This window comes from Mus musculus, chromosome 9 (genome assembly GCF_000001635.26).
Source record: "Mus musculus strain C57BL/6J chromosome 9, GRCm38.p6 C57BL/6J".
Classification (NCBI taxonomy): domain Eukaryota; kingdom Metazoa; phylum Chordata; class Mammalia; order Rodentia; family Muridae; genus Mus; species Mus musculus.
The window spans coordinates 22,470,272-22,491,551 of NC_000075.6; the positions used below are offsets into that span (position 1 = coordinate 22,470,272).

A 21,280-nucleotide genomic window follows, 5' to 3' on the forward strand; every position below is an offset into this window, starting at 1 on the left:
TACATAAAATAAAAATAATCCTTTGTAAAAGTGTCGAATGCTTAAAACTCACGAATTGAAAATTTATTCCTTAAATATAGATGGAACTGGGTCTGCAGCTCAGTGCTGGAGCTTAGAATGCACAGGCCCTGTGTTAAATCCTCAGCACCACAAAAATAATAAAAAGTATGTTATCTTGGTCAGGCATGGTGGCATATGCTGTTGACTATAGCACTAGGGAAGCAGAGACAAGATCATTGAAAGTTCAGGGCCAGCTTGGTCTTCATAGGGTAGCCAGGGCTACATATTGAGAACTGATCTCAAAAAACAAAAATAAAACCACAACAAACCATGAAATCAAGTGGTGGGCTAATATACTGAGGTTATGAGCAGATAAAGTGATTTGCCTTAGAACTACAAACTAGTGTTTTACTCTTAAACACTAAGCTGGGGGCTAGCACAATGAGTAAAAGCACTTGCTGCCATGACTGACCAAAATCTGATCCCCAGGGACCACAGACCAATATGGCGGAAGATAGAACTGACTGCCGCAAGTTGTCCTCTGATCTTTACTCTGTACATATGTACACACACTAAGTAAATTTGTGTTTTAAAAAACCATTAAGGGGGCTGGTGAGATGGCTCAGTGGTTAAGAGCACCAACTGCTCTTCTGAAGGTCCTGAGTTCAAATCCCAGCAACCACATGGTGGCTCACAACCATCCGTAACAAGATCTGACGCCCTCTTCTGGAGTGTCTGAAGACAGCTACAGTGTACTCACATATAATAAAATAAAATAAATAAATCTTTTTTAAAAACCCATTAAGGACTGGAAAAATGACTCAGTGTTTAAGAGCACCGACTGCTCTTATGAAGATCCTGAGTTCAAATCCCAGCAACCACAAGGTGTTTCACAACCATCTGTAATGATATCTGATGCCCTCTTCTGGTGTGTCTGAAGACAGCTACAGTGTACTTACATATAATAATAAATAAATCTTTAGGGAGGAGTGAACAGGGCCAGAACGAGTGGGGTTGACCAGAGTGAGCAGAGGTCCTGAATTCAAATTCCCAGCAACACATGATGGCTCACAACCATCACTACAGCTACAGCATACTCATATATACATAAAATAAATAAATAAGTAAATAAATACTTCTTTAAAAAAATCAGCCGGGCATGGTGGCGCACCCCTTTAATCCCAGCACTTGGGAGGCAGAGGCAGGCGGATTTCTGAGTTCGAGGCCAGCCTGGTCCACAATGTGAGTTCCAGGACAGCCAGGGCTATACATAGAAACCCTGTCTCTAAAAACAAAACAAACAAACAAAAATCATTAAAAAGAAAGCACTAATCTAGGAAGAACTGCTTTCTGGAAGTCGATCTAGCCACAGGCAGAACCTGCCTACGCCAGCCATGTCAAGTGCTTTGTGAGACACTCAAATTTAGTCAGCAAATGTAGTGTCTAGAAGATATTCTTACTAGTGGGAAAGTCGAAAACAAAAACAAAACTAGTGGGAAAGTCTTTATTGTTTGTATTTTATTTCATTTTTGTGTTTCCAGACAAGTTCCCATGTAGTCTAGGCTAGCCTGAACCCTTCACATAGCAGAGGATGGCCATGAACCTCTTCTCCTCCTGCTTCCACTCCCCACAGGATGGGATAGCAGATGTGCACCAACAGGAAGAGGCGAGAGCATTGGAAGTCAGCCCCCATTATGGGAATTTGGATAGGGGGTTGTACGGGTAAACTTCCTAAGTTTATGAGGTTATTCCTCATAAAGATGAGACCTATAGGAGAGGAAGAGGAACCAGAAACTCGTGGTCCTGGAAGCCACAAGTATTGGGGATTTCTTAGGTGATTAAGTAATAAGTAGGGTGTGTCTGACCCGTCTAGGTGTGTAGCTTGTGTTTATAGCAATTGAGTTTTGAGTTCATTGTGCGAGCAGTTTGTGGGTTGAGAATTTGCTAATTTAAATCTGACTGATAAATTACAAGCCTCTAGAGTTTTGATTTTACCTGGTTCCTGGGATTTGTGACAGCTAGATGGGCAGTCGCTACATGAGGCTAGCCGCCAGGGCCAGAGAGACCGCTGGGGCCAGAGAGTAGCTGGCATTAGCGTGGGTTGGTGCTTTTTTATATTTCACGTAACAGAATGGCAAGCATGTCACCGACTGAGCGACCTCTGCCTCTTTCCCCCGGTTCTACATCCTATTATACAGCCCAGGCTGCTCTCAAACTCATGCTCCTTTTACATCAGCCTCCCAAGTGCTGGGATTATGGGTATGAACCACTGTGAACAAGCATAACAAAATTAGAAAGGAAAAAATATAAAATATATGGTATTAAAGGAGTCATGAAGAGCAGCTGAGGCTCAGCTCTGTGAAAGGCCATGGAAGGTCATTGGTGAAGGTGCAGCCTCAGTTGCAGTTGATGGTCCAGGACTGAAGGGATCATGCAAAGGAGTTGAGGCTTGGCTCCATGAAGAGAGCCCATAAGAGGCTATTGGTGAAGCCTAGTTGCAGTGGAAGACCCCATTGTATTGTAAATTCCAGTACCATAGATGGTCACCAAGAACAGCAGTGGCAATGGAGTGAATCAACCTGAGCTTAGAGTGCTTCAGAGGGCAGAGCTGGAGAAGTGATGCCAGCCCTTTGGAGGAACCCAGAAGATCATGTGTGGATCTAGACATTGAAACAAGAAGCTGTAACATTGAAGTCTATCTCCTGAAGAAAGCTGCTAACAGGGAGTGGAACCAGGCCAGAAGAAAGAAGTTTGTTGCAGGCAACAAAGATGAAAAGGGAGTTGGAGATCTGAAGACCGCTTTGACATCAGCCGTGGAGATGCAGTTTGGAGTTTGCCCAGCTGGAAAGTTTCCTGTCTTGATTTAGGGATTACAGTAAAGTGATTGGATAAATCTTAGAAGAGACCTTGAACTTTGGACTTTTAACATTGTTGAGACTGCTATAGACTATAGGGACTTTGGAAGTTCGACTAAATGTATTTTGCATTTTGCTATGTTTAGGTATGGCCACAATGGACACATATGTTTGAAGAAGCCTATGGGGGCCACAGAGTGAAATGTGATGGTTTGTATATACTCAGCTCATGGAGTGGCATTATTAAAAGGTGTGGCCCTGTTGGAGTTGGTGTGGCCTTTTTGGAGTAGGTGTGTCACTGTGGGTGTGGGCTTTAACACCCTCATCCTAACTGCCTGGAAACCAGTATTCTGCTAGCAGCCTTCAGATGAAGATGTAGAACTCTTAGCTTCACCTGCACCATGCCTGCCTGGATGCTGCTAAGTTCTGCCTTGATGATAATGGATTAAACCTCTGAACCTGTAAGCCAGCTCCAATTAAATGTTGTCCTTATAAGAGTTGCTTTGGTCATGGTGTCTGTTCACAGCAGTAAAACCCTAATTAAGACAGTTATCAAGCTTGATTAGTTCTTATTCAAAATCCAAATATGCTTAAAATAAAAATAATTTAAAAATACATTGTATGAAATTCTCAAGTAATAAAAATATATTAGAAAAAAAGAATAATAATTGTCCATGGAAGAGCTGAATCTTAGCAAAGACAAAACTAGACACTTTCAGCCAAACTAAGCAAAAGAAAGAGGAGACCTCTCTAAATTATTTGCGAGTGGAGATGAAAACTGGATGCCACATGGATACTCGTGAAATTCAGAGGGATCATCAGTGTCATGTTTAAAAAGTGGATCCCAAATTAGAAAATCGAGAAGAAAAGGAGACTTCTCTAGAATCACATGATCAAAGTTCCATCAGGAGGGTGTACACAGCTGGAGTTGTACACAGCTGGAGCTGACCAGTAATAGGCAAGGGCATGGGAGCAGGAGCAGTCTCTGGAATAAACAAACCTCCAAACTAGAGGAGCACACTCTGTCATTCAATCAGATGTTAAAAATTAACATAAAATAAAATTCCCATAAAATAGGTGGCTGGAGAGATGTCTCCATGGTTAATAGCAAATAAAGCTCTTCCGTAAGACCTGAGTTCCATTCTCAGCATGTGTGTGTAGGTGCACAGTGGTCTGTAACTCAAGTTCAAGGGAATATAGTGTTCTTTTCTGCTCTCCAGAAGCACTGGGCTGCCCTCTGTAAGCACAAGGCATGCACATGGTGCATTTACATTCATGCAGGCCAAACCCTCATATGCACAGATATAATAAATAAAAGAAACAAATTTCCTCATGAAATAGAACTGGAAAGAACACTTGCAAATTCATCTTATAACGCTAACTTCATTCTGATACCAAAAACTTGGTAAGAGCACAGCAATCAACCAACCAAGACCAAAACCAAACTAAAAAAACAAACAAACAAACAAAAAAAAAAACAAAATAACAAAACCAAACAACAACAACAAAAAAACTATTATGTAGAAATTTCCCAGAAATACACATAATTTAATATCATATTTCTAAAAAAAATAAAAAATATAGGGTGAACAAACTCTGCTTCATTCGAGGCATGCCAGGACAGTCCAACAATAAATGTAATTCAATACAGAAAGATTCGGGGAGAGAAATCGCATGGTCGTCTCAGTACACACTGAAAAGGCCTTTGACAAAATTTAATATTCTATTATGATAAAAGGCCTGAAGAAAATAGTGGCCATACCCCAACGCCACGGAGCTGCAGCAGCTTGCTTTCTGATGCTTTGATAAGTACCATGACCAAAAATGGCGTGGAGAACATATTGTGCCTTTTTCATCTTACAGGTTACAGTCCACTGGTTAGGAAGTCAATTCTGGAACCCAAACAGGGCAGTGGCTGAAGTGGGTACTGTGGAGGACAGCTGCTCTCTGGTTCTCTTTCTTATATGCCCAGACCCATCAGCCTAGCCCACAGTGGGCTGGGCTCTCCCACATCACTAAGCAATCAAGAAAATGCTCTCAGACTTGCCAACCGGTTAACTAAACGGAGGGAATTTTCAGTTGAGGTCACCTCTTTCTAGGTGTATCAGGTTGACAACAAAGATTAGCCATCTAGACTATATAAATTAACCTATAACCTATATATACTACATGGGAGAAACTGTAGATATGTTTTCTAAACAAGTAATGAAACAAGGGGGTCTACACTTCACTGTTATTCAATACGGTGCTTGAAATCTTGGCTACAGCAGTTAGGCCAAGGAAAGAAAGAAAACGGATTCAAACAGGTAAACCATTTACATGCTCAGGCCTAGACACTAGGATAACACCTAAGCACAGGAGGGCGTGGTCTGTGGCACGAGAACCCCCACAGGGGCGGGACTTCCGCCGCCGATACCCTGAGGGACAGGCCTGCTTAGGTGGTTCTGAGGCGCCCAGCCCTACCCCGCCCCGTAGCCACTCTACTCCATACGGGCGACACGGGAAATCATCCCCACAGCTCGCGCTCAGCCGCTCGGACTACAACACCCAGCAAGCCCTGCGGTCCCGCGTCTGACTTGCGCAGTAGCCTCCGTTGTAAAATGCTATGACAACAGGGCGAAGGCGGTTTGGATTCAGGCTGGAGTGGGGAGGTGTCTTCCGCAGGCTGTTGTCTTGCAGCCTCACCCCTCTTACAGTCTCCCTGGTGGTTTCATCCTCTCTGTGAGCATCCGGACTTGGAGTTTTTCTCTCTTGTCACTTGTGGCTTCCGAGGGATCCATGTCGTCTCCCCTGCTTGTCTCTGGGGGATGACAAGAGGGTGCAGGGGATCTTGGGACTCACTTCACCTCCGCGGAGCTTGTGTTGCTGCTTGGCAGGATTCTGTCTGCTTGGGAACGTGGAAAACTTCGAACACAAACAAGACCAAGAGGTACTAGTGGTGTTAAGTGTTGTTTTTCCTTGCACGGCTGTTACTTCTGTTCCAGCACTGGATTCTCATCCGGAGGGAAGTCTGTGGATAGTGGGTTCGTAGCAAGGCGAGTCAAAGCCCACTTGTTGGCATCAGGTAAGAAATATCCCAGAAATTAATCTCGGATGTATAAATGCATTGGCTATGCTTGGTCAACAGGACTAACGCTCAATGCCATGTAATGGTTCGGGAGATGTAGGATGATCTCTTAATTAGAAAGGAGGCTTGCATTCAAACAAACCGCTAACACGGCGTGGGTAGATCCTATAAACACCTTTGAGCGGGGAGTGATTTTTAAGGAGTCCATGTAGCAGTCACGTGGAGTAAGAGCTTCTTTCTCCTGTGACATTTCAACAGGTCTTGTGAGCAGAGCGTCAAATCGCTGCTCAGTCTGCGGCTGAAGTGGGAGCATGTTGATGCTCTCCAGTGCTGCCTGCAATAGGATTAATGGTTATCCTTTCTCTTTCCTTTGCAGACCACAGCAGTTTAGATGGACTAAGCTGATTTTATCAGCAGCTCCTCCCAAGCAAGGTCTGCATTTGCCTTTGATTTTTCTGTATAAACGTATAGATTATTTTTTGGTATCTCACATTGTCTTTAAACATCAAATTGTGTCTAATGTGTACACATATATACATACATCTCACTTTATACACACAAATTGAAAGATACTGGAGAGAAAGTGGGGTTTTTATCTTTTCTTCCTTTCTCTTATTTTTAAAAATTTATAATGTGGCCCAAAACAGGCCTGGAACTTTCTGTATATCCTAGGCCATCTTTAAGCATATCTTGCCTCAGGTTCCCAAATGTTGTTATTACAGGTGTGTACCACCATGGAATGTATTACTGTTTGCTAACATTCCAAGAGACAAGAAGTAACTTATTAGCAATAATTGAGATTGGGTTTTGTCTTTTCTTTGGTGATGGGTTAGAATGTTATAAGAATTAAGAACAAGAGACTTTATTTTGAAAACCATTTACAAGTTATTTGTAAGAGTTTAGGGATTTAAAAATTATGTATATTGGTTGTGGTTATACCTCCCACTTATGTTTATGCTATAGTTTTAAAAGTTGATTAGATTTTAATATTTTAATATTTCAGTGCATGTATGTTGTTGGGCATGGGTACCACAGTGAAGGTGTGGAGGTTAGAGGACAACTTGCAAGAGTCAGTTCTCTGGCACCATGTGGGTCCGGTCAGGCTTGGCAGCAAGCATCTTTGTTTGCCAAGCCATCTCACTGGTCCTATGGTATAGCTTCTTGATTGAAAGGCTCTTTGCAGGAAGAAAAAAATCTACTACCAGTACTGTACAGTTTTATGCCTTTCAGATACATAGGATGTCTCCTTGCTCAGAGTGTATGTGTGTACATGTGTACCACTGAACACTCCAATCCCTTCAGGTATTTTTGAAAAGTATTGAAATATATCAAGTTATTATAAAACATGTTTGCTGATTATAACATTTATAAGGTCTGGGGGTGTAGCTCTTTCAATACCCAGTAAGACACACACTCACCTGTATACACAGGTACTTGTGCGCGCGCGCGCGCGCACACACACACACACACACACACACACACACACACACACTTTCTGATCTGCCCTTTGGTTGTCCCAGTTGAAATTGTGTGCCTATAAGACCTTGCTGTCACACCTAGATGATCACCACCACTTCTATTTCCGCATTATTTTTACTGGGTTACAACTGACTTTTATTAAATGGTTGTAGTGGCTGAACACTGGCTAAGGAAGTGCATATCTTAGAGCACTGTATTTTCCCACCACCAAGATCAGTTGATGCTAGAGCATAAGGGCTTCTCTGAGGGTGTGCGGTTGAGACGTCACATTAGGAAGTGAACACAGGTCTATCTGACCACTACTCCTGTGCCTTTCACGTCAGCTGAAAACTCCAATACAAGCCCTTGTCATAATGGGTTTTTTTTTTTTTTTTTTTGGAGTGGTGGTTCAAGACAGGGTTTTTCTGTGTAGCTCCAGCTCTCCTGGAACTCACTCTGTAGACCAGGCTGGCCTCGAACTCAAAGATCTGCTTGCTTCTGCATCCACAGTGTTGAGATTAAAGGCATTCACCACCACTGCTTGGCTGTCATATTGCTTTCAAAGAAATATTTGTTTAATTTTACATGACTGTACCATTGTCCTGGACCAGACAACCCAATTGCTATTTCCTGAAATTTAATGACAGAAACATTATTTGGAGAAAGTTCCATATGTGAACAACAGCAGTTTTAGGACAACTTCCTGATTTCAGAGCCTGCCTCAGACTTTCGGGTTGTTCCCACTGCATTCTGTGGCCATTGATATTACTCAGTTCTACATGTGTGAGTCTGGTTTAGTGAGGGTTGAAACTGCCTGTCTCATACATAAAACTTAAGTATAAGTAAGTGACCACGTGGGCAGATTTCTTACCTTCTCTGTGGTCAGGGATAACCAAATAATGGTATCTTTGTGCTCTGTAGAGTAAAAAAAAATTTTCCTTTAAAATTACATTTATTGATTTATGGTGTGTGTGTGTGTGTGTGTGTGTGTGTGTGTAGAGGTCAGAGTATACCTTTGGAGTTGGTTCTCCTTCTACCATGTTGGTCCCAAGGATTGAACTCAGTTTGTCAGTTGGGGACCCACATACAGAAAGAGAGAACCAACTTCCACAAGTTGTCCTCTGTCCGCCACAGGTGTGCCATGGCGCAAGCCTCTCTCAAATGTGATAAAATATCCTTTAAAAAGAAAAACTAGTGATGTAGGTGTGGTGGAGGATTTTTGTAATCCCAGCCTTGAGAAAAACCAAGGCAAGAACATTCTGAGTTCACAGCCCGCCTTGTCACAGAGCAAGTTCTGGGCCAGCTCACGCAACATAGGAGACCTTGTCTCAAAAACCAAAAACCAGACAAAAAAGCAAAAGAAATGAAAACCCTGTACTGACACATGCCTTTTTTCATTTCCCCAGACCTTAAATTTTACAGCACTATTAGTGTGTACTGAAATAAGGGTCTGAAACCCGGACAGCGCATGCGCAGAAGCAAGGTTTGTCATTGGCTGAGGGATTTAACTGCAGCTGTCCTATAGCATGCTGGGACGAGGCACCTCGCCACAGTCTTGGGTGGTCTGCCTTTTCTCTGGATGCTTTTCTTTCTCAACTCCAATGCACCAAACCTGTATTCAAATCTCTTGCTAAATTCCAACTCTGCTTGGAAAGCAAGACAAGTCCGAAACAGAACGGGAGGACTACTTGATTAACGGATACTTCCGGCTGTGTAAGAGCTTTGATGCAAACAAAATGAATTCCTCCAAGCTTTGGAATAACCATTAGGTCCTAGGAGAAAGAAGGGCAAGGTGGAGCTGTGATGGAGGGAATGCTCACTTAGGTTGCCAGGCATGAGCTGAGCATCTTCGCATCCAGAACTCAGAGAGCTTCCAAATCTGAAACCTTAGAGTCCTGATGTGACGCCACGCGTGGGGCGTCCACGCCTACCTCGTCTGACAGGTTATAGTCAAAACTCAGAAACACTCTGCATATAATCACACTCAGGCCATGTGTAGAAGATGCTTATGGGATATATGTGAATTTAGTGTTTAAAGTTGGCTCTTCTCTAAGACATTACATATGCAAATATTCCAAAGTCTGAAATCCAGAATGGCTGGCCCTAGGCTTCCTGGGCTGGGGAGACTCACTGTCCAGTAAATTGGACCTTCTAATACTGCATGGAGCATGCAGCTCGGTCATCTGGGCGTGATGTTTGAAGGGGACAGGCGTGTGCATTTCTAAAAGCTCCGGGGTACCAACACTTTGAGTCTCAAGACATTCCCAGATGTTTGAGCAGGTGATAAAGTAGAGCACCCCCATCTTTCGACACAGGGCAGGTAGGAAAACCACCAGCTCAATGGGGTCTACATCATGGGCAATCACCACCAGCTGAGCCTTCTTGTTCTCCACCAAGGTGGTGACTGTATTGACTCCTGCTCAGTGGACAGGTGGTCTCTTAGTTGGGACGTTGCCTTTGCCAGCAGTTTTCCTCTCATCACGGGCCAGTAGCCTTTGCTTCTTTTCTTGCTTTGTCTCTGGCCTGTACTTGTGGGCAAGCTTAAGCAGCAGAGTAGCTGTCTGCCTGTCCAGCGCCTGGGTGAACTGGTTAATGGTAGGAGGGACTTTGAGCCGCTTGTAGAGGATGGCTCTTTGCCCCTGCAGCCTGATGTAGTGGGGCCATTTGACAAAGCGTGTTAGATCTCTTTTGGGCTGGATGTCCTGCCCAATGTCGAAGTTCTTGGGCCTCTTCTCGAACAGAGGGTTGACCACCTTCTTGGCCTCCTGCTTCTTGATGACGGCGGGGGCTGGGGCCACCTTCTTCCCCTTGGCCTTCTTCCCTTTGGGCGTCTTGCTTGGCTGCTGGAGCACCATTCTTTATTGTAGCAATCTGCAAAAGCCTGTTCTTTACTGGTTTTCTTTTATTTTGTAGCTCATGCTGATCCCAAATTTATAATCCCCCTGTCTCAACTTCCCAGATGCTGTCACTGTTGGTGTCTATCACTATGTTTCCACTATGATAAAGGTTTTCAAGGGCATTTTCACACAATGGCTATTTTCATTGATGTAGTTATGTGTGTGTTTCCTTCCTTCCTTCCTTCCTTCCTTCCTTCCTTCCTTCCTTTCTCTCTTTAAAAAAGATTTACTTATTATTTGTAAGTACACTGTAGCTGTCTTCAGACATTCCAGAAGAGGGCATCAGATGTTGTTACAAATGGTTATGAGCCACCATGTGGCTGCTGGGATTTGAACTCAGGATCTTTGGAAGACTTGTCAGTGCTCTTTAACCACTGAGTCATCTCTCCAGCCCTAGTTATTATTTGTTTCTATATTCAAACTCTAGCTGTGTGTCTCATTTAGCTAAATACTTCTTTTTTGGTATATAATTCAATGGCACAATATAAGAGACCCTCTCCATCCATTATTTGGGGAGGGATAGTATGTTTTCTAGGCAGGTCCCATGAGATTCTTTTCTTCTGCCTGACTGAGGTGAAGAGTCTTCCTTGGGCTGTTGAGTAGTTCTTCCTCTCAGTCTTCCTTCTTGAGCAGCCCTAGCTCTCCCTTCGTCTGCCCTTTGACTCGCTGCTGCAGTGTGGTAGAGGACCGCTTATTCCTCAGTTGTTGCTATTTCCTTCTTAACAGCGCTTATGGCTCCAAATTTCCATCCTTTATGATGCTTCATCCACATTTGATTTGGTTGCTATATTAGTAGCTTTCAGATACTATAATAACACCTGAGATAATTTACAAGTGAAACAGTTTCCTAGGCTCCTAGTTTTAGAGGTTACAGTCCACAGTCACCTGTTGCTGAGGATATGTGGTGCGGTCATGTCACCGTGGAAGTACATGGCAGAGCAAAAGTATTCATGTCAGGGCTAGGAGGCAAAGGAGAAGTGGGCAAGGCACATAGCCCCGTTTAGGGGTTTCCCTGATGACGGTGACCTTGAATGTGGTCCTTCTTTTTTTAATCTAACATTTTATTGACTTTTTGTGAATTTCACATTATGTACCCCAGTCCCACTCAACTCCCTGTCCCTTTGTACCTGCCCTCCACCCTTGCAGCCCACCTGTGTGTCACAGTGTGCCATATAGTATACCCTTTTGTCCTAACATCTTTACTTGTAGATCTTCATTGCAGTGGAATTGGTTTTGTTGGAAGCCTCTGGCTTCGATACACCATCAATACTGGATCCTCACCAGGACTCCTCTCAGGTATCCTGTTGTTGCCCTGTGTCATGGAGATCTTGTAACTTTGGGTCTTCAGAACTCTCCAGTAGTTCATATATGGGATAGATGTTGGGGTGGTTCTTGGATCTGGGCCTAGGTGGTAGCTGAGCTGGTCAGCCCACTGGCTCTTCTGCACCTACACCATTGATGCCAGCTCTCCAGCACTGCAACTGGGTCCCTCTAAGGAGCCTTCCCCTTCCCACAAAGCAGCCTGTGGGCCAAGGCCTTACCTGAGGATGTTCAGGATCCTGCTTGCAGCAACTGGTCATAGCTTTCTCGATGCACTCCCCACTTCTGAACCAGGTGACTTGTTCAGTGCCTGGGGAATGCATTCTCTCTACCGCACGGCTCAAGAACAGATTTACTGATTTTGCTGCTCAGGGCTATGAGAAAAGATGCACCTTAGCTGGCCGTGGTGGTGCACACCTGAGATTCTAGCACTCAGGAGGTGGAAGGTCAGGAGTTCAAGGCTGGCACAGACTCTATAGCAAGTTTGAGGCCAGCCTGGGCTACATGAGACACTGTTAAACAAGTGAGAGAGCTAGTGTGTGGGGAGGTGGTAAGACCAAAGTATATAATGATTCTGTTTTTCTGTGTATCTGGAGAATATAATAAAAAAAATTGTAGTCTATTAAATACCGTTGCTTCATTCAAGTAAAAATCCAATTAAACTATAATAAAAATATTTAATGCATTTTTGGGTACTCACTGCCAGGTTTAAGTTGGGTCATCTGGAGTTAGTGTGATTATACAGAACCATTATTCATGAGTGATATAAACTCTCACATATATTGGAACTCATACACTTATTTATATCCCCCCTTCCCACTTTTGAGGCAGGGTCTCACGTAGGCCAGGCTGGTCTTACTAAGGAGGTCATACTGGAGGCTGGCCAGGAGCTCCTAATCTTTCCAGTGCCACCTTTCCAACGTTGGGATTACAGGCATGCATGCCATGACCAGTATTATGCAGTGTTGGGGACTGAGGTCAGAGCTCCCTACATGCCAGGCAAACATTCTGCCGGCTCAGCTATATACCCAGCACAGTAACTTCTTTCTTAGCAGAGGGAAAGGTATGGATGGAATCCCACACTTGCTTTTTCTGTGTATGTTGAATGTACGTGTGTACTTGTTTGGGTGTGTGCACATGTATGTGGAGGTCAGAAGTTAAGTTCAGTTTTGTTCCTCAGGTTTTCTCCATACACGGTCTCTCAGTGGCCTGGAACTTGCTGTTAGGGCCGTGCTGGCCAGGGAGCCTGCGGGACCGACTCAGGGAGCCTGCGGGACCGACCCTCCTGTCTGTGTCCCCTGTGCTGGGGTCATGAGCAGTTACATGGGTTCCCGGGATTGAACCCAAATTCTCATGCTTGCACTGTGAGCACGGACTGACTGAGCCAGCTCCTCCAGGCCTCCTTTTCTGTATCCCTGTATGGCTTGGAATTTGCTATTTAGGCCAGACTGGTAGGAAACCTATAGCCTCTACCTCTATGTGCTGGCATTACAGACCAGTGTGTCCCATATATAGAGAGGTACCACCTGCTTGGATTTCACAATTTTTTGTTCTGTGTTGTTTGAGACAGGGTTTCTCTGTGTAGCTCTGGCTGTCTTGGAACTCACTTTGTAGATCAGGCTGGCCTCGAACTCAGAAATCTGCCTGTCTCTGCCTCCCAAGTGCTGGGATTAAAGGTGTGCGGCACCATTGCCGTGCCCCCCCCCCCTTTTTTTTAAGACAAGGTCTAACTATGTAGCTCAGACTGGCCTAAAACTTGTGGCAATCATACTGTACTGCCTTAGGCTCATGACTACTAGGATTATAACCACAAGCCAATGTGGCTGGCCTATTGTTACTTTGAATTTATCATTTTGCAATAACTTCATTAGAATATATTTTGAAAATTAACACATCACAATCTCAGAAATGTTTTACCATAACAACAGTATAAATAGTCTAAACCCATAAACTGATAATATTAAACTAAACTACAATATTTTTAAATTAATCTTTTGAGTAACATATAGCAAAATGGGTTTCGGTTTGAGGTTTTGTATTTTCAGACAGGGTTTATGCAGCCTCACCATGAGGCTGGGTATATATCCTAACCTCTTGCCTCCACCTCCCAAGTGCTGGCATCACAGGTATGAGTCATCATATCTTGATTCTATCTTTATAATTCTTAGAAATGAGTCCCATAGGAATTTCCCTATACTAGACATTTGTGGTTCCAGCCAACCACGGATCCACTTTATATAGGTAAGATTAGTCATCTGGAGGCTGTTCTAGCAATATGTTCAATTTTTTTACATTCAGCATAATGCCCTATAGATTTTTCCAAATTGTATATCATATTACTTTGTGTGTGTGTGTGTGATTGAGTCTTATATATAGCCCAGGATGACCTCAAGCCCGTAATGGATCTCCGAGGTAGTTCCAAACCCAGTCAGGTTGACAAAGGTGGTCATCACACTTGGTGGTTGCGTGGTTGCGTGGGTGGTATGTGCTGTCACGGGAATCCAGACTCACACAGCCTGTCTCCAGTGTTGATTTTCAGCATTCTAAGACAGTTTCTTGGTTTATTTTAGATGGAAGAACATGGCCTTGGTTTCTATGATTCGTGTGTGTAGAAGACCTACTTCAAGGAACAGGCTGTTCTGTGTGTTTAAAAAGTACAGTTGGTCTTTGTTATTTTCAGGTTCTGTATTTGTGAACCCGCCACTTGCTAAAAGTCAGTTGTAATCTCATAAGCAGTGTTCTCACTGTGTTTCACTCTTCTGTGGCCGCTGCTTCAGCCGCGAGAATGGTAACCTACTGGACCCACCCCACAGATGCCAAGGCCAATATTTGTCTTCTTTCAGTTCTTATGCTAGAAACAAGAACAAGCTGTGCGAGTCTGTTCTCTGGGATCAAACTTAGGTCAGGAGGCTTGGTGGCCAGCCCTGCTGAGCCTTCTCGCCAGCTCTGCATTTCCTGTTTCGTGCCTAGGCAGTGGTTAGTAGTGGTGCATGCTTTCAATCCCAGGACTCAAGAGTCTGAGGCAGGGGATCGAATGTTCAAAGCCAGTTGGGGCTACACGATTAGACTGTGTTTCAAAAAGCAAAGCAAGACAAGACAAGACAACAAAACAACCAAAGAAGTAATGAAGCAATGAAGTAATGAAGTGCCGGCTAATGTTCCTAAGTACAAGGAAGCTGTGAGAAAATCCACGTGATAAGAAATGTTTTGGTCAGGCTGATAGAGTCCCAGCTCCTGACCGTGAGTTCAGTGGTTATGAGTCAACAATATAAAGTGTCTTTATACAGAAATACATAGTGACACTATCTACTGAGCAATAGAGATGTGGTGTCCAGAGGTTCAGGACCTAAGCCTTCACTCCTGTGAGTGGTGGCTCTGTAACCAACTCATTTGAATTGAATGTTTGTGGAGACCTTCTGTAAGTAACTGGTTAAGAAGGAAATGTGTGCCCTAAGTACCACTGAAGCCCATACCATGGAGGGATGTTTCAAGTACAGTAGAAACTAATGCAGAAGCTGGGTTTGGTACTCAAATCTCAGTTCTCAGCGGCTGATGCAGGAGGGTTGCTAGGTTACCTTTGAGCTATGGTGTGAGACTTTGTCTAAACAATTAAGTAGAGGAATGTATAATCTCAGGGTAGGTGCTGCTGTATTTTTGTTGAAAAGTGCAGTATGCATTCACAGGAGTAACTTAGAAGGAAGGGTTGGGGATGCTCATTCTGTGAAGGAAATCAAGGTACAGAGGCTTGTGGTTGTCTGAGGACACACGGTTAAGTGTATGGACCTGCAAACCTGATTGCCTGGTGTCTGTCTGTGTGCATGTGCACATGTGTGCATGTGTATTCGCACCTGTGATACAGTTTCTCTTCCACCTTGCCTTTTCTGGAGGAAGTGGACACTCTCTGAGTACCTGTACTTCCAGAGCAGAGGATGTTGTAGTTGGTCATGAAAGGAAGTTAGATATTTTGTTAAAAGATTTCTGTGCTAAGCTCTGTGTTTCAATTTTTAATAGTTGTTGCGGGAAATATTATAGAACTAACTGGCATGCTTCCATGCTTGTGCCTCAACTCTCTGCCCCGAGACCTGGCTGGCCATGCACTGGCGGGCAATGGCCGACTTGTTTTTTATGTTGTGGAGATTCTGACTCTGAACTCCACAATCTCTCCACCCAGATCGCTAGGTTCCCACTGGTGAGGCGCTACCACAACAACCCCGTGCTTTAAATGCCTTCATGGAGCACCTCAGGCAAACCTACGCTTGGCCACTGTACCTTTCACTCTTGAACCCAGACGAGGCACCGCGTGAAGGAAATTGCAACACAAACTTACTTCAGAGACAATGGCAACTCAGTCTCTGGGTGCAGCATCTAAAGGCTAGTGTTGTAAGCCTTATTAAAATCCCATTCCTCTGGCGGCGAGTTCTTGCAGATCCTCCACAATACCCAGAAACTCTAGCAGCTACATCTTACACCTCTGATGTCCCGTTCCAAAGAGAACTCACTCTCTCCTGCTTCCTCTCTTCCTCCATCGAACCCGGAAGTCCCTCCTACTCACCCAGATCCTTTATTCATTAGAGGATTGGTTCACAAGAAGCCACCTGAGTAGGTGACTCACTCCTCATTCCAGACAGTCTCTCCCGGGAGAGCAAGCCGCCCAGAGCCATCCACAACAAATAGTGAGCCTTTAGAAAAGTTTTTTTCCCCATTTTTGTGCAATTCCTTCCTAAACTTCTTAGAAAATAGGATTATTTCAAAATGAATATACAGGTTCCTAGCCTAATTCATAGTGGTGTTGCAGAGTATCTCATTAATGCTTGTAAGCATTTGGAATTGTGGTTTCATGCTCTTGTGTATAATACAAAGAGTTAACTTCGAACATGAATCTCAAAGCCATGCAAGTTTAATTTGCTATGTGTTAGGAGAGAATTAATTTCAGCTGGTTGTGGTAGCAAATGACTATAATCCTAGCACTTGGAATATGGAGGTACAAGATCAGGAGTTCAAGGTCATCATGGGACACACCAAATTTTGTCTTTAAAGACAATAACAATAGCAACCAAAAGACCCAAGACTTTATTTTAAAGGTCATTATTTTTAAAAGTCATTTGATTATAATTAATTCAGAAATAAAAACATCACACAGTGTGATTAAGGTGGATGCTCAAAACAGCTTTGAACCCTATGTATTTCAGTGAATATAACATTAGGACGGCCATGCTGAAGCCTGTGTCTGCACTTAGGGTACACACTGTCAATTAGATTCTAAATCCCTTACCTACCACAAGGAGAGAAAGACTATGGTAGTGGCAACTAGAAAGACGATTAGATTTATGTCTTCCTTCATGACACCCAGGACCTTTGCCTACATTCTCTCTTCACTGTTGTAAGACCCCCGATGCTGGGCCTCCGCTCAAGTCCTGGGATGAGCTGGCCAGCACCCCAGTGTCCCGAGAGAAAACCACACCTGATGCAAACTGCAAGAGGTTTTATTATCAGCTAGCTGAGGACGAACCCCTTGCGCCTCGCAGGGGTGACAGTAGGGGGCTTTTAACAGCTAGCTGAGGAGTTGGGAGGAGTTGGGAAGAGTTCTTCTCTTCCGGGTGTCCTTGGTGAAACGAGGCAGGAGTGGGGAGTGAGTGTTTTCTGAATTTTTATCTCCGTGTCCTCGGCACAGGAAGGCAGGCATCTCTGGTTGTACAGTATAGAAACAAAAAGGCTTTTTGCTGGCTATAGAGAACAAAGAGCTTCTTTCTAGCTGTATTTCTAAAGATCAGGGAAAACAAGCTTGGGGAAATGTTTTAGGGGCTCTGCCTTTCAGGGAGAAATGCTTTTAGCCGGGGTCTCACACTGTCATCTAACATAACCTCCTTTCTAAATGTCCTATGATACCCACAGTTACCGCTCTCTGTTAAAACTGGAGTGTGTGTGTGTGTGTCTATACATTGTAGATCAGAATTGGCACATGAGGGAGAATATGTGTTTTTCTTTTCTTTGTTTCTGAGTTTGGGTGGCCTTGATTGATATTTTACGTTATAGTCCTCACAGTGCCGTCCCCTACTCTGCCTTTTGTGTTCAGCCTGCCTAAACCCATGCTTCTCTCTGTGTGTAGCAAGTAAGAGTCCAGGTGATGCTAGTGAAATAATAACAAGTCCTCTGGCCTGACTAGCGTCACATCACACGTGTGCACAGAGGAATTAGTGTACACACGTGTCAGTACCGGTGGCAAGAGCAGGTCACGTCGGGAGTCACAGACAGGCAGAGCTGAGCTGCACACGTTCTGGGGAAAGTGATTACTTACTCTGTATCCTATTCTTTCCCTAAGAAGTCAGCAGTTTAGATCCAGTGCAGCGTGGACGGGGCTTCTAGTGTTAATGATTATTTCAAGCTTTAACAAATAGTTCATAAAAGAAGCTGCTGGATTCACCATAGAGAAAGATACTTTTTAGTTTGGTTTTCTGCCCTACTTAGATTTTTAAAAGGTATATGCATAGGTTGTCAATACCCTTTGCTATAAACAAAATTCTTTATGCATAACAACAACAACAACAACAACAACAGCAACACCAGCATAATTCATCAGTACAGGTTCCGAAGCTTGTGGTTGGCCAATTTCAGTCATCTCAGCCCTAAACTCTCATCATTTTTTACCAACATTGTTATTTTTAAATGTTAAATATGTTTATATAAATGTGCCCTGCATTTAGCCTGCTGTTCCAATTTTGATTTTTCTTTTATTGTATCTTCTCCTTGCTTTCTTTTTTTTTTTTTAAAGATTTATCTATTTATTATATGTAAGCACACTGTAGCTGTCCTCAGACACACCAGAAGAGGGCGTCAGATCTCATTACAGATGGTTGTGAGCCACCATGTGGTTGCTCGGATTTGAACTCAGGACCTTTGGAAGAGCAGTCAGTGCTCTTAACCTCTGAGCCATCTCTCTAGCCCTTCTCCTTGCTTTCTAAATGCTAGGCTGCGTCTGGCCCATGTACAGTTAAAAGTGAGGCCTTGTTGAGCCTTCAGGCCTGGAGACCGCAATATACCACATGCTAGCGTGAGAAAAGTCACCTTTATGTGTGTATTTTTTTTTAAATCAAAAATTTCAAAAGTTAATAGTAATCAGCCATCTGTTTCCCGTTTTGCTACACTGTTCATTTCATTAGCACATTTGCTGCCCGGCGGTTTTATTTCCTAGGTATGTAATTTCTACAGTTCTTTGTCAGTTCTGTAGATTAGCCCTGTCAGAAGCATTAGTGGCACCGATCTCCTCCCCTCCTGCACTGTGTGCTCTGCTGTTTGTCGGCTGGGCTGGGACTTTGTACTTGATGCACTCCCATCCGCTGAGGGTGGGCTGGGTCCTGTGCCGCTGCTGTTCCACTCAGAACGTCTCGTCTACTCCAGGGTCTTTTTCTCCAGTGGCTTTGTAAATTGTATTTTGTTTGTGTGTGTGTGTGTGTGTGTGTGTGTGTGTGTGCATAGTTTAGTTTTTCCATTGAAAACATTTTACACTGTATATTCTGGCCATGTTTTGCTATCCCCCTTCCTCCCAGATCCTCTGTCCCTTCCTACCCACCTTACTTTATATTCTTTCTCCCTCTTTAATGACAAGAACCAAGAAACTGTTTCCTGGAGTCACCCATCACCTCTGGCTCTTGTTATCTTTCTGCCTCTTCTTTCCTCTAGATCCTGGGCACTGAGGGAAGGACTTGACATCCCACTTAGGATGGAGTGAGTGTTCCAAAGCCTCTCCCTGCCTCCCTCCCTCCCTCCCTCCCTGCCTCCCTCCCTCCCTCCCTCCGTCCCTGCACACTGTCCAGCTGTGGGTCTCTGGGCTGACTCCCATCTACTGCAAGACGAAGCTTCTCTCTTGAGGCCTGAGATACCCCAGTGACCTGAAGGACAGACATTCTTCCTGGTCTACTCTAGCAGTTTCAGGGGTTCAAGCTTTACGCTAAGGTCTTTGAGATATTTTTGTGCAAGGTGAAAGATACAGATTTAATATAACCCTTGCAGGATATCCAGTTTTGCCTGGACTATTTGTTGAACATGATCTCTTTTTTTTCTACTGCATGTTTGCCTCCTTTGCCAAAAGCTAGGTCGCCATAGTTTTGTTGGTCTGTATGTGACTCCTCTATGCTGTCCCAGTGGTCCGCCTGTCTTTTTCTGACAGCACAAGGCTGTTGCTATCACTGTGTAATTTGGGGTGGGTTTTGCATACCTCCAGTGTGTTCTTATCACTGAGGATCACTCTGGCTATCTGTGGTCTTATATGAATACTCGGATTGTTTTATCTAGATCTGCAGAGTATAACATTGGAATTTTGATAAATATTACATTAAACTTGTAGATTACTTTTGGTGTTTTATCCACTTTGCAATATTGATTCTGTTAACTCAGGAGCAGAGAAGATCTTTCAGTTATCTAGCATCTTTGATTTCCTTCTTCAGTCTTGATGTTTCAATTTGTTGCTTAGGTGTATTCTCAGGTACTTAACATTTAGAGTAATTTATCTTATCACTGTTATTTTAAAATTATGTGTGTATGTCTGTGTGTGGGTTGATGCACTGGAGTACAGTGCCACTGAAGGCCAGAAGAGGGTATCGGCTCTCCAGGACCTGGAGTTACAGGAGTTACAGCCACTCATTGTGAGTGCTGGGATTCAGACTCGGGTCCTCTGGGAGATGAGTGTGTGCTCTCGACTGCCACACCCTCTCTATGGCCCATGGGTACTTCACATTTTGGGGAGTTATGAGTAGGCTAGATTTCTTTCTGCTGTACATGAAGGCTATATTGATTTTTGTATCTTATAGCTTTACTGTGTTTTTTACACTTAAGAGTTTTCTAGTGGATTACATAGAATCTTTTAAAAATAGTCCTGTCATTTGCAAATGGGATAATTTGACTTCTTCTTTTCATAAAGTTAATGTTTATTATAAACAAATGTTTTATTTTTAGGTTGAAAGGAAATGTCCTTATTTAAAGCCCGTGACTGGTGGTCTACTGTGTTGGGAGAAAAAGAAGAATTTGACCAGGGCTGCTTATGCTTGGCTGATGTGGACAACAGTGGGAACGGCCACGGTGAGGACCTGTGGGTGTGCTTTTGTTGTCCCAGTATTGGAATGGAATTCGGGGACTCACACATGCCAAGGAGGCTTTCTGATGCTGGGCTTAGTCTGTACCTCCCCACTGGAGCCGAGCATTAAAGACAGGAAATAGAAATGACTCCATTTAAAAAACATGAACTTAGGAGAACATGACTAAAGTGCCGTAAGTATAGCCCAGGTTTGAATGTACCTACCTGCCCCCTTATCATCCTTTTTTTTTTTTTTTTTTTGAGATAAAGTTTCACTGTGTAGTCCAGGCTGGCCCGATCTCACTCTGGTCCTCCTGGGTTTGGGATTACAAGTGTGTGCCACTATACCTGGTGTTTCTCTTTATAAGTAGCGTGCAGACAGCAGGCTGGCAGAAGTGTCCTTGCCTCTGTTTTATTTATATCGTGTGGGCTTTGTTCATGCTGTGATATTACTTGGTGGAATTAGTAGACAAATCACATAGCACCATTCGGTTTGCTTCCACATAGGGTGGTCTAGGGTTGAGGTAGTAAGATACGGAATCTGAAAAATTCCTTTTCGAAATCCTTTACAGCAGAAACAATGTGCTCTTCTAGTGGAGCGCGAAAGCATCGATGC

The 21,280-nt window shown here is 43.7% G+C and overlaps 1 protein-coding gene and 1 pseudogene across 8 annotated transcripts in view; one reads left to right on the plus strand and one right to left on the minus strand.

The window, feature by feature from the left end:
• The first annotated feature begins 5,287 nt into the window (after nt 1-5,287).
• The window catches only part of Bbs9 (Bardet-Biedl syndrome 9 (human)), a 412,725-nt gene continuing 396,732 nt past the window's right edge, over nt 5,288-21,280 (plus strand). For 2 of the 8 annotated variants that reach the window (NM_001360259.1, NM_181316.4), the window contains exons 1-2: nt 5,444-5,784; nt 20,547-20,669. In NM_001360259.1, coding sequence (NP_001347188.1) covers nt 20,558-20,669 — 112 coding nt within the window. In that variant the 5' untranslated portion in view covers nt 5,444-5,784; nt 20,547-20,557. Of the gene's footprint in view, nt 5,920-6,298; nt 6,355-20,546; nt 20,670-21,280 lie in introns of all 8 variants that reach the window. The other 6 variants (XM_006510416.4, XM_006510418.4, NM_178415.1 and 3 more) reach the window with 6 other exon arrangements.
• Nucleotides 9,662-10,229, minus strand: Gm2976 (predicted gene 2976; annotated as a pseudogene).